General features: G+C 44.8%; 1 protein-coding gene across 2 annotated transcripts in view; it reads right to left on the bottom strand.

Moving 5' to 3' along the window:
• DNASE1L3 (deoxyribonuclease 1L3) overlaps positions 1 to 12634 on the bottom strand; it is a 42641-nt gene that overhangs the window by 19677 nt on the left and 10330 nt on the right. The window contains exons 2-3 of one of the 2 annotated variants that reach the window (XM_081071512.1): positions 5453 to 5581; positions 1681 to 1926 (exon numbers count right to left, since the gene is read on the bottom strand). In XM_081071512.1, coding sequence (XP_080927638.1) covers positions 1681 to 1818 — 138 coding nt within the window. In that variant the 5' untranslated portion in view covers positions 1819 to 1926; positions 5453 to 5581. The remainder of the gene's footprint in view (positions 1 to 1680; positions 1927 to 5452; positions 5582 to 12634) is intronic. The other variant, XM_081071511.1, reaches the window with a different exon arrangement.

The following is a 12634-nucleotide window of genomic DNA, read 5'->3' as shown; positions in this document are numbered from 1 at the left end:
GGTTTGGGGGTGGCCTCTGTTTACAGGATGATTTTGCAGTGATGGGGAACATAAGGAGGCTTTGACAAAGAGTTCAGACAAGCTTGGTGTTTGGTATGATGGGCTGTCCATCAGTCAGCCCTGTGGGGCACAGCAGCTTAGGGAGGCGCTGACTGCAAGCCCCCCACGGTGGAATCACCAAAGGACAAAATGACAGCCTCTTAAAATTGTGGTGACATTTCCTGAATGAAACAAATGAGGTAGGTGATGGGAACTCAGTAGGTATCCAGGCTCCATGGAAACTTCTGTGAGGAAGCGGGAAAATAGTTTCCTTGCATGTCAGAGTTCCCAGGTGAGCCAGGGAGTCACCGTTCTCACAGGCTTGGCATGGCTGTCCTGGGTAAACAATGATACCTGAAAGGCCTTGGGTACTATCCAAAGGGCAGGGATGACTGAATTTGAAAGGACTGTCTAAGGAAGAGCACAGCCTGCCAGTCCTCACCCTAATGCACTTTGCCTAATAATAACAGCAGATCCTGTTTGTGACCACTTGCCTGGCTACAAGCTGCGGGGGGGTGGGGGGGGCCCTCACTCACCTTGACCTCTCTCAGTCAACCTGCACTCTAGGTTGTGTAAGGCTCATGTCACTGAAAAGCCCTGGAGGCTCAGGGAGCCCAAGGGACTTCCCAAGCTGACTCACCCCGCTGCTGCGGCTGCCACGTTGGGGGCTCCTGCAGTCCCACTATGTCATGGTGCCTCCAGGGTTTTCTAAGGCGATAACACCCAGTCAGAGTCCTGGGAAAGGTTTCAGCAACCAGCATCAAACGTAAATTAACCTTTAGGGTAGAGAGTCAACTGACTCCAGAGGAATTTGAGCAGAGATGCAAGTCATTTGTTACATTACCCAAGGAAAGTCTCACCTATGTGGAGAAAAGATTAGAACTGGGAGTTGGGAAAAGGTTGATGGCTGACTGAGGAGAAGCAAAGAGAAAGAGAGGGAGAGGAGGAGGGGGAGAGAAAGAAAGGAAGGAAGGAAGGAAGGAAGGAAGGAAGGAAGGAAGGAAGGAAGGAAGGAAGGAAGGAAGGAAGGAAGGAAGGAAGGAGGGAAGGAAGGAAGGAAAGAAGGAAGGAGAGAAGGAAGGAGAGAAGGAAGGAAGGAGGGAAAGAAGGAAGGCAAGCAAACAAGCAAAAATCAGTGCTGCACTGATGGTTAAAAGACCAGCTGGTCAGGCATCCCAGCTCCCCACCCACCACCAGCTGAACAATGGTTCTTTACCTTTCATAGTTCATCATCTCTACTTGGGGGATAAGAGTCCTTTCTAAGGGTGATGAAACGAAATCCTGTGTTTCAGTGCCTGACACGACGTCCGATAAATGGTAGTAAGCATTTAGTAGCAGTCAGCCCTTACCTGCGCTTACTGGGATGTTTTAGGAGCTTTACACCTAACCGCTCATGTGTTCCTCACCACAGTCCTACAGGTTGGCACTATTATTGTCCCCATTTTAAGATGATGACACAGAGGCCCAGAGGGGTGAGGTGGTTATTGTAAACAGGGCTGTTGTTATTGCTACAAAATTCCAAGCCAGCTGCTACCTTGAACCTGGAGACTACCTTTAAATTCCTGCTGAGTCTCTTCAAGCCTGACAGCAGTAGAGAGGGTATGAGGGGTGTCCGTCAGTCCTGACAGGAAAGGGGCTCACCTTCACAATGACATCCATGGCGTTCTGGTTTACCGTCTTGGTTTCCCCAAAGGACCTCACGTTAAAGGAGCAGATCTTCAGGGCCAGATTGCCATTGATGGACAGGAGAAGCAGCAGGGCAGCCAGCAGTGGAGACATCCTGGCCCTTCTCCCGGTTCAGGGCTCAGTGAGAGGACAGCAGTGTGCGGAACAGGGCTCAGAGCCACGTCCTCAGGCCACGTCCTCAGATTGGCTGACTTATAAAGCCTGCAGATAACAGGAATGACAGGATTCCGTGTTGCTACTTTCACTTCTCTGAGGAACTAAAGATCATGGGTTTTATTCCCCAAGGAAATGAAGGAAATGGGCTCGTGTTTTAGGAGTTCCTGATTTTGTCACTCTGGTGAGAAAATTGGTCTGCCTAATTGAGGCACTATCCTCTGCAAAGTCACTCCCACCCCAACGGGGAGCCAGCTGTCACATCTGGTCATCTTTCCTGTGGTCACAAATGGCCACATGCCTTTTCCTGAAAATGGATGAACTCGGATGTGGTCCACCATAGAGGGCACCTGGGGTGATGGAGGCTTTGTCGGGAGGAGAGTGAAGCAGGGGCAGCGGGAAATTCTGCTGTTTTCTGCCATCCCCTGGACTTGGCAGCCAGAGATCCCCAAACACACCCCAGCTCTGATTCTCTTACCACCCTGAGGACGTAATTAAGGTCAAGTCTCGTTTGGGTTACATAATTTGTTAGGCAGTTTTTAACACACCAAATGTTAGCAGCGTGTTGCCAGGAAGAGCCATTGCTGGTCTGCTAGACAGGGTCAGCAAAATGTCCTTGGACTTTAAGGACAAAGAGCCAGTGAAAGCCCCTGGGGGGATCCATGATTCAACCTGATATTATGTTGATGTTTGTGAGAGTCGTGTGGCCCCAAGAAAGGAAGGTTTTTTGCAAGAATTGCAGAATTTCAGCCCAAGTAAATGACTTGTAGAGATTTGGGCAGGAAGAGATGAAGGTCTGAAAAGCCAAAGAAATACAAAATTCAATCCGGCTATAAACCAGGGCGAGATTTGCAGACTGTGGCAAGAAAAAAGTTTCTGTGAAGAGAGCAGGTAATGAGAATCACTTAAAGCCAGCATTAAGATCAGCGTAGAGATTACCTCCTCCTGAAGTGATGGGCATGTGGCCACAGCCTCAGGGAAGAGCATGTGTGTATTGCCAGCATATGTCCAGTCAGCATCCTGGCCAAAATCTCTGGCCAAGTACGCCCAGGCATTCTAAGGAGATAACCCCAAATAATACATGGGAGGAAATGATGGTTTCCTGAGCTGCTGGTGAGACGAATCTCCCTGTTGTCTCCAGCCCAGACCTCAGGCCTGGATGAATCTCTGGTGAAAGCAGCTTTAGTCAGCAAAGTGGTGATTACCTCCTCAGGGAACGGGCATCTTCCAACCAGAGAAAGATTTTGGAATTAAGTGAGACGCACTTTTTTGTGAGTGTCTTTTAAGAAGAGATTTGTACATATGTGATATGTTATGAACTTGTAACAAATGAGAGATACTGGCCTGTTAAATTGACAATTTTGTAACTCCAACACACAATGTGCCAGTTGAGGGGGAACAATTTAGATTCGTGACTTTAAATTGAAGAAAGCTTAGGGAACGTTTATAAGAATTTGGGGTTAATAGTGTTTTATAAGTTTAATTTATTGGAGTTAGAATTATTTAGCGTTAAAAGGGGTGGCTTTCTGTTAGTTTACACAGTTAAAGAACTTTACAAGGAAACAAAGTATATTAAACGTATAAAATAAGTTTAAAATTTGTAAATGGGTCCAGAACTCCTTAAAAGTAATTATTTAAGTTTTCTGGATGTAGGGTTGCCAGATTTAGCAAATACAAATTCAGAAAGCACTAGGTAAATTTGAATTTTAGATAATTCAAATTTAATTGGGCATCCTATATTCTGTCTGGCAATCCTAGCTAGACTTGTAAAAGGAATAAGAACTCTTATAAGCTGAACTTGAAAGCATGATATCTTCTAAGGCAATAACCACCATGTCAGGGTCCTGGGGAAGGTTTTAGTTCCCAGTATCAAACATAAGCTAACCTATAGGATGAGGGAGTAAACTAATCTGTGTTTAAATTATTAACTTTGATAATTTAAATATTAATTTGAAAACTTAACTAAACCTCTGAAGAGTGATTTCTGCATATAGAAACTGCCCTTGAGGACTTAGGAAAACAAAAATCACATGAATAGACAGAAGAGATTGAGCCTGTTCTGTAATTAGCACACTCACTGCGTGGAATTGGACTTAAAAAAAAAAAAGTACCTGGATTCTGGAGGGAAAATCCTAAGAGTCCAATTTAATTGAATCCAACTAGGTGCAGGGGCTTCATCAAGTGCTTTCTTTGTTTTGTCTCAGTCAGTGGTCCTTCAGGCCCTTACTATAGTGCCTCCATTTTATAGATGAGCAAACTGAGGCTTTTGCCCAAGGATACAGAGCTAGCATGTGGCAGAGCTGGGATTTGAACCCAGTCTCTCTGACTGCAGACAGGCTTCTTCCCCACCAAACCAGGCAAAACCTTAATAAGGAACACTGTGGGGAGGCGGCGGGGAGGAACTGAAAGGATTTCCATTTTTTACTGTAGACACTTTGGGTTTTTGTTTTCTTTTGTTTCGTTTTTACAAAAACACATACTTGTTTAGTAATTAAAAAGAAAAAGTGCTAAAAGCTTTTTATTCTTCAGAGCAGGTTAAACAATGTCCATGCCAACATGTCTTTGTGTGCAAACTGAGTCGAGGGCAACTTTCAGCCAGCCCAGCAGTCACTGATAATGGCAGGGTCATGAAGAGGTGTACTAGCCAGCTCAGAGACAGCAGAAACCTGCCGCTCAGCCTTCTGTGGACTCTAGTGTTGGGAATTGGGAGTTTGAGATAGTCCATTCCAGGAGCCTGGAAGGAAAGGCAGCCACTGGCCTGACCCACTCTGAGGTGTCCTTTCTTCTGCCATTTCATGACTATCAATGGCATTTCCTGGAGCATGTACTTCTAAACACTAGCCTGGAAGAGGACCCTGAAAGAAAGATAATATAGATCACTCCCTTTTGGAGATTTATATTCCACATCAGCATATTAAATGTTCTGAAAAGTCCTGTGACAAAGCTGCTAAACTGTGTTGAAACAGGGTGTCCTGAATTGATTGTCTGTGGGACCCTTTTCTTCATACTATAATTCCTTTTAATATATTGAGCAGCGTCCTCCTTGGGAAATACCGTCCCAATTGAGCAGGAACAGTCAAATCCCTTCATGCCTTAAGCTCTAGTTCTTGTCAGTAAGTCCCTCCAGAAGAGTCCGATAATGCCCTCTGAGTGGGCAGAAATGAGAGTCAGGAGTTCAGATGTATGACCCCAAGCATCACTGGCAGCCATGGCCACTCACCCGAGGCCCTGGTGGGACAGGACTCAGTGGGGGCCAACACACTGGATGAAGGACACCTCAGCATCTGAGGAAGGCAAGATGGGGCTTCCAGGGGGAGTGAAAGTGCTACAGGCTGTCACCCAAAAGCAACAAGGGGCTTATGGGAAAGTCCCCGATACTGTGAAAGGAGGAGCCGCGTGACCCAAACAGGTGTTTCTAGTCAGTGATGTCATTCTTTGTCTGATAATGAATGAGTCCTTGCAATAATCTTATAACGTATGCAAATTGCTCCACTCATCATGTTTCACAACCAGCTTGGGGGTTGGGGCAGGGAAGGTGCATTATTTAAGGTTGCATAATTGGAACAGACCTCACCTTTGCATGATGGTTTCCAGCTGATGAAGCGGGCTCTGGGTTTTGACTTCATGCAGCATCTCACACAGGGCTGTGCCTGGACCTCAAGCAGATCACTTTCTGAAGGGAAGGCCTTGATGTGTCCCTGCTCTGATTAGAAGAACCCTTTAAAGTCTTTTTATTTGACATGAAGACCACACTATTTTCTGTGGCCCTCACCCACCTACCTCTTCAAGGTCACATCACTCTACTCTCTCTTCCTCCCCACTGGCCTCTTCTCACACTGCCTGGCTTTCAGTTCCCACCTCAGGACCTTGGCACAGCTGTTTCCTCCACCTGCAGCTCTTCCTCCCAGCTCCATGTCTCAACTTAAATGCCATTCTCTCAGAGAAGCCTGGCTGCCTACCCCACTCCCCACCACCGCTAGCCCCTCTGTTTTGTGGCCTGTATCACAGTGTATTATTAGCTATGAGCTTTTGTGTTGTCTATTGTCTGTCACCCCCTGCCCCCCAGACTGCTGTGTAGGGGCAGGGACACCAATGTGTGTCTGCACTGCTCGGGACAGGACAGGTGCATACGTAGCATATGTACTAGCAGGTGCTCAATAAATCATTGTTGAATTCCTGATATGACACTTAGATTGACTCCAGAGCTCAGCTTCTCGACCAACCTGTGAGAGCACCGAGCCAAGGAAACCCAGGTCCCTGGATAACATAGGAAAACCCCAGGCCACTAAAACAAAAGAAATAATAACAACCACTACAGAACATCTTGCCTTTTGTGAAGCACTGAATGTTAAGTTCTCATTTAACTCCCTGACTTGGGAACAGAGTGTGGAGCAGGCTTCTCCACGCTGTCGCAACCTTAGTGGTGACATTTTGGACCAGATAATTCTATGTTGCAGGCAGCTGTCCTATGCATTGTGTGATGTTTAGCAGCATCCCTGGCTTCTCCCCACTAGATGCCATAGCACCCCACTTGCCATAGCACCCCACTGGTCGTGACAAGTTAAAATATATCAAATGTCCCTAAGTGGTGGAGATCACACCTTGTCGAAAATGTTTGTGTGGAGGTTAAAGCATATGCCTTTCCACTTGCTGACTTTTCAACCTTGGACAAATAACTATACCTCTCTGTGTCCATTTCTTCACCTTAAAAATGGGGATCATAACTCTTACATGGTAGAGCTGTGACAAGTTAGTGAATTTATAATGAAAGGGCAGACCAGGAGTGTCTGGCCCTTAGAGGTACTCAGCTGGGGGGAGATTCTATCTTTAGAATATACTGTGCATAGAAAAGATGACCATCCCCGTTTTACATGTGAAAAAACTGAGACTTAGAGATAAAAAAGTCAGGCTCCCGCTGCTAACTATGAAGTGACATCAAAAGCAGGAATTGGGGTTCTCAGGATTAATTATTTTGCCACCCCTTTCTTTATAGGTACAAAAAGACCTTATAACTCCAGATCTCATCTAATATATTGCAAACTCTGAACTGGTGGTGTCTCAATTAATGGCTTAGATCTACCAAGGCAGGACTAGGGTGAGGCAAATGAGGCACTGGCCTCCAGTGCAAAATTTAAGGGGGTGACAAATAACTAGGTAATCAAGATAAAGAATATTTTGAATAATTAATATTCAAAACATTTTGCAATATTTTGAATAATCAAAGTTAATGCAGGGAAGTCTATAATGAGCAACGTATCAAAACATTAAATAAAGACAGGATAAATAAACACTGCACTTTCACAACTCTGCCTCATTCACCTCACCTTATTCCCACCCTATGCATTGTGTGATGTTTAGCAGCATTCCTGGTTTCTCCCCACTAGTTGCCATAGCACCCCCCTAGTCGTGACAAGTTCAAATATGTCAAACGTCCTCAAGAGGTGGAGACCACACCCTGTTGAAAATACTAGTGTGGAGGTTAAAGCATATGAATTTCCACTTACTGGCTTTACAACCTTGGACAAGTAACTAAACCTGCGGATCGGTGAAATCACTCTGGACACCCCGGAGTGGATGGATAGCTTGTTAGTCAAAGGATGACGGGAGGCAACAGCGCCCTCTACTGGCTGATAGTGAGCACGGCTCCTCTCCTGGGGAGCCAAGTTTGCCTTCTTTGCCCCTTTAAGGCAGGTCTCAGTGCTAGAACAGACCCTTTAGGCACCACAACGCTTTTCACCCTCACACCTTCTAGGTTAAGAGGTTGCAGGCAGGTCAAATGATGCCATCGAAGCTCCAGGCCCAGCTCTTCCTTCTGGCCAGTGCACTGAGCTGAATCCATTGCCTTTCTCTCCTTACCAACATGCCCAAGGACTTGTCCCTGCCTCTGTGGCAGATTTTAAAGCTGCCTGTTGATATAAAGTAGGCCTTTCCAGGCTGACCATGAGACGGGCCAGTGAGGAAACAGGACCAAGAGGGAACGGGCTTCTCACAGCTACTGAGTGGTGGGTCTTGAGCTGGGAGCTGGCTGCTTGCCAACCTACAAGTGTCTCATTCTTCTTTTAAGGGTTTGGTGGTTCCCTAGCTTCATTTTATTTGTCTTACTTTTTATTTGGCAATGATTTCAAATGTGCATAAAAGTTGTTAGTATAGCCCCAAACTCTTACATACTCTCCACCCAGCTTCATCAAAAAATATTTAGCTATATTTGCTTTTTCATTAGTTTTCTATATGTAAAGACTTTTTCTGGAAGTGTTAAAGAGTAAATCGGAGACATTCTGGCCCTTTATCCCTAAATACTTCAGGGTGATTTCTCAAGAGCAAGTACAGTCTCTTATATAATAACCACAGGAAAATTATCAAAACCAGAAGGTTTAGCAATCCTAAGGTGTTATTACCTAATATACAGACCTTATTCAAATTTTCCCATTTACTCTAATAATGTCCTTCATAGCTGTTTCTTTCTTTCCAGCCCAGGATCCAAGCCAAGATTATGTATGGCATTTAGCAGTCCTGTCTCCTGGTTTTCTCCAATCTGAGCAGTTCCCCAGCCTTTCTCTGTCTTTCACATCCTTGACATTTTTCAAGAGTACAGGCCAGTTATTTTGTTGAATCTCCCTCAATTTAGGTTTGTCTGAGTTTTCTTCATGTTATATTCAGGTTTTGGCAGGAATATTAACTTTCGTGTCTCACGGAGTTTCTTAAATGAGCTTCTCCTGGTGTTCACAAGGTAGCTGGGTGACTGAGATCCAGGAAGCAGATGATGATTTAAAAGCTCTTAATAACAGCAGCTAACATTTATTAAGTGCTTGCTGTTTGACACTACATTTGTTGATTTTGAGTGGGGGTATTCTCCCCTTGGAACAATGTTGTATGGGGTACTAATGTTGGATCACAACACTAATAAGACAATAATAGTGACTACAGGTATTGAGCTGTATTAGGCCACATATTATACATCTTCTTTTCATGTACTAGGTCTTTAAACCTCACTACACCTGAGTACTACTATTATCCTCAATTCATAGATGCGGAGACTGAGCCTCATAGAGGATGAGTCACTTGACTCAGATCTCACAGCTTGGAAGAGGCACAGCCAGAACTGTTCAATACCGGAGTCCAAGCACCTGGGCAGTCTCCTGTACCATGTCTTCTCTGGCACTTAGCAGTGACAAGGCCACGCGTGTTCCAACCTCGAACACTGAGATCATCCATGTCCCTATCCCCACCCCACCCCTGAGAGTCCCAGCCACTGAGGATGTTTTCTCTCCAAATTCGGGAACCCCATGCTTACCCAACACATAAGAGGCCTGAGAGCTTGGAAGATACCTCAAGCCATGAGTAGGGGACCTCAGTAGGTTGTGTGATGTTCTCTAGACACCCTTCCTGAGTCATCATGCATTGAAGCAATTATTTATAAATCCATTAAGAACTACATCAGTCCCAAATACAGGGTGAGGAAAGCAACTATGAGCAGAAGGTGTCGATCCTTAACGAAACAATGACTCATGAATGACTCTGGAAGCTGGAACCCTACTCCAGGATGAGATTTCCCCACCACAGGCAGAGACTGCTTCAGAGCAATCTCAGAACCAGATTTAGATGCGGGCCAATGTCATTCATAACACGAAACCTTAAGAAACCAGCCCTGGAGACTTGTTGACACAAGCAGCTCCCTGCCAGGGACTGGGGATTATTTTGCATTGTGGGAATTTTAGGGGATTTGTTATTCACTGGTTCAACAATTCAACCTACTCAGGGGGGAGGGGGATACAAAGATGAATAAGACAGTTCCTGGCCTTGGGGACTCAAAATTAGATAACTAATTGGACTTAACCTTTGAATTCTGTGAGTTTCCTATGCCTCTCAGCTATCATTCTACATCCAATGGCTACAGAACTCTCATGGTTTTGAAATCACCAGTGTAAATCTTGGACTCAGACCTTCTGGAGCCACATTGGTCACCATTTTATCTGGACTATTATGACTTCTCTGACTGCAGCGTTGGGGAGGGTGACCAAGCATCCCGTTTGCCCCAGACTAAGGGCAGGGGTAAGGCGGACTTTCAGTGTAAAGGCAGGGGTAGTCCTGAGCACATGGGAGTGCATTTGGTTCACTAATGTTGGTCACAGGGGTGGCATGAGGGGAATGGTAGGTGGGAGAGGAAAACTGATAGCCAATGCTTATTTCATTTACAAATTTATAATACTTAGAATAAATTCATGAAATAAGTGCTTTATTACCCATATTTTACAGAGCTGTAAACTGGGTTCCAGTGAGAATAAACAATTTGTCAGAAGTGTACCTTTAGTAAATGGCAGCATCGCCCTGCCAGAGAGCAAATCCCCGTGTTTCCAACCTTCCGCACAGCCTCAGAGGACTCATGTGTGAATGTGTTGCAGATGAAGTCTCAAATCTATTACTTGAAATTAATTCTCAGAGATTGGAAACAGACTGCTCTGGAAGCAGAAGTCAGCGGAAGACCCACTCACATCCAATGAGGCTGTGTTCCCAAGTAGCCACACCGGAGGGGAGCTGCCATCACTAAAGTGAGGTGCATTTCTAAAGGGAAAGACCCTCAGAAACAATTTTCTGAGGGACCCCCAATGCCCATTCTATCATTCGTGACTTCAGCAGAATCTCCACAGCGGTCTGCAAAATGTCAGTCCTGCACAAGCCCTAGAGGTGCTCACTGAGTGCCATGGAGTACAGTGGTTAAGAGCAGGGATTCAGGAGACAAGTCTCTACTCCAATTGCCGGCCAGTTACCTAATCTCCAAGTCCAGCTTCCTCACCTATTAAATGGTGGAAGTAACAACATACACATGCCATAGCTGTTGTGAAGATGAAAACAAATGCAGTAACACATGGAAAGCACCAGGCCTGGTACAGAGCCGGCCATGAAGAAATGTACACTCACTATTAATTGCCACCTGCCTACCTTATGGCTTGAATCCACTTGAGAACAAAAACGAGGAGCAAATGGCAGTCTATTCCCCACGACTGGCTTCTCCTAGCTTCACCTGCCCCATCCCTTTCTGCTCTTTCTCAATATCTCTCCTGCTTCTGACTCTTCAGCCTGTTCCCACCACTCGTGTGCCATTGGGAAAAGATGACCAAACTTGGTTCCTCCTGCTCCTAGCCCTATTGGGTACCTAGTACTCCCAGTTCCCAGAACTCCAACCTGGGCATCAGGACCACTGCCCAGCGGGCGACCAGACTATGATCCATTCATGTAGATGTATGCCCTGACTCCCTGCATGACCTCAGCCGGTCAAAGAGACAAAAGAGGGACAAATGAAGATGATTTATCCTTTTAATACATTAGCTTAGGAAGCATCATGCTTTGGATGGCATAATGTGATGCATGTCTTTGACATTTTTATTAAGATGTTCATGTTTAAGTGGCTGTGTATGGTGGGCTGATAAAGGTCTCGTGAGAGACACCAGGGACAGCTAAAGGGGAGAGGTCTTGGTCTTTCTATATGAATAATCAATTGTCCTAGCACCTCTTACTGAATGTCCCTACTTTCCCCACTGATCTGAAAGGTCAGTTGGTGACATGGCTGGTGTGGATGCTAATGGGAAATGAAGCCTGTGAGGCAGCCAGCAAGAAGCCCCGGAGAAATGTGTGTTTTCTTAGTAAGAAGAACTCTGCCCTACATTCACACACACACAAGCATGAGCACGCCTGCTGGTAACCTTCACCCACTGATTCCTGGCCTACATTTGAGGTTTTCATAATCTATTTTCCATGACTGACCTTTGACTATTCAGAGTTTAAGAACCAGTAAATGCTCGGTTTATGAAGGGTGATTGATGGTGCTGACAGCTAACACTCTACACACTTCCTCTGGGCCACGTCCAGCACTAACCTTGAAACACATTGTTCAGCTTGATCTCTGTATCCCTATGAGGTTGGTACCATCATCAGTTCTTCATCAGCATCCCTTATTGAATCATGAAGCAGCTCAGGTTTATGTAGACGGCTAGTAAGTGGCAGAGCTGGACTTTATGAAACCAGAGCCCACTGTCTTCACCTGAGATGTGTTCAAGTGATTCAGTCACTTGGAGCTTGTGTTTCCTCTTCTGGCTGTTATCGGTGGCTGTCATTTTGCCAGCCCAGTAACCATTGTCCTAATTCACTACCTGCATCCCCAGTTTCCTTGCAGTACTCTGTCTCCCCTAATCTCAATCAATGCCGTTCAGATAAGGTAGACAAGGATTTCATAAACAAGACACAAAAAGCACTAAACATGAAGAATAATTTGATTAAATTAAAATTAATACTTGTTTATACAGAAACACTAAAGAAAAGTGAAAAGACACAAACTGGAAGAATATATTTGCAACACATATAAGTACAAACCATTAAGACATTGACAATCAGAAAAATGGGGAAATGACATGAACAGGTATTTCACAGACACGGAAATATGAATGGCAAATAAATATATGAAAAAATGCTCAAGCCCATTAATCATCGATATGAAGATTAAGATCACAATGAGATCCCATCTCATACTCACTAGATTAGAAAAAGTCTGATTGTGCCAAGTATTGGCAAGATCCTAAAGATATTTTCCCATATTGTCTTCTAAAAGTTTAAAGTTTTACCTTTTATATTAAAGTCTTTAATCTATCTTGAATAAATGGGAGAGGGGTGAGAGAGTTGTTAAATTCCATATTTTTCTATACGAATAATCAATTGTCCTAGCACCTCTTACTGAATGTCCCTACTTTCCCCACTGATCTGAAAG

The sequence above is a fragment of the Rhinolophus hipposideros genome (genome assembly GCF_964194185.1).
Source record: "Rhinolophus hipposideros genome assembly, chromosome: 14".
Lineage (NCBI taxonomy): Eukaryota > Metazoa > Chordata > Mammalia > Chiroptera > Rhinolophidae > Rhinolophus > Rhinolophus hipposideros.
The sequence above is the reverse complement of the archived record's forward strand: the minus strand, read 5'-3'. Positions and strand labels throughout refer to the sequence as shown.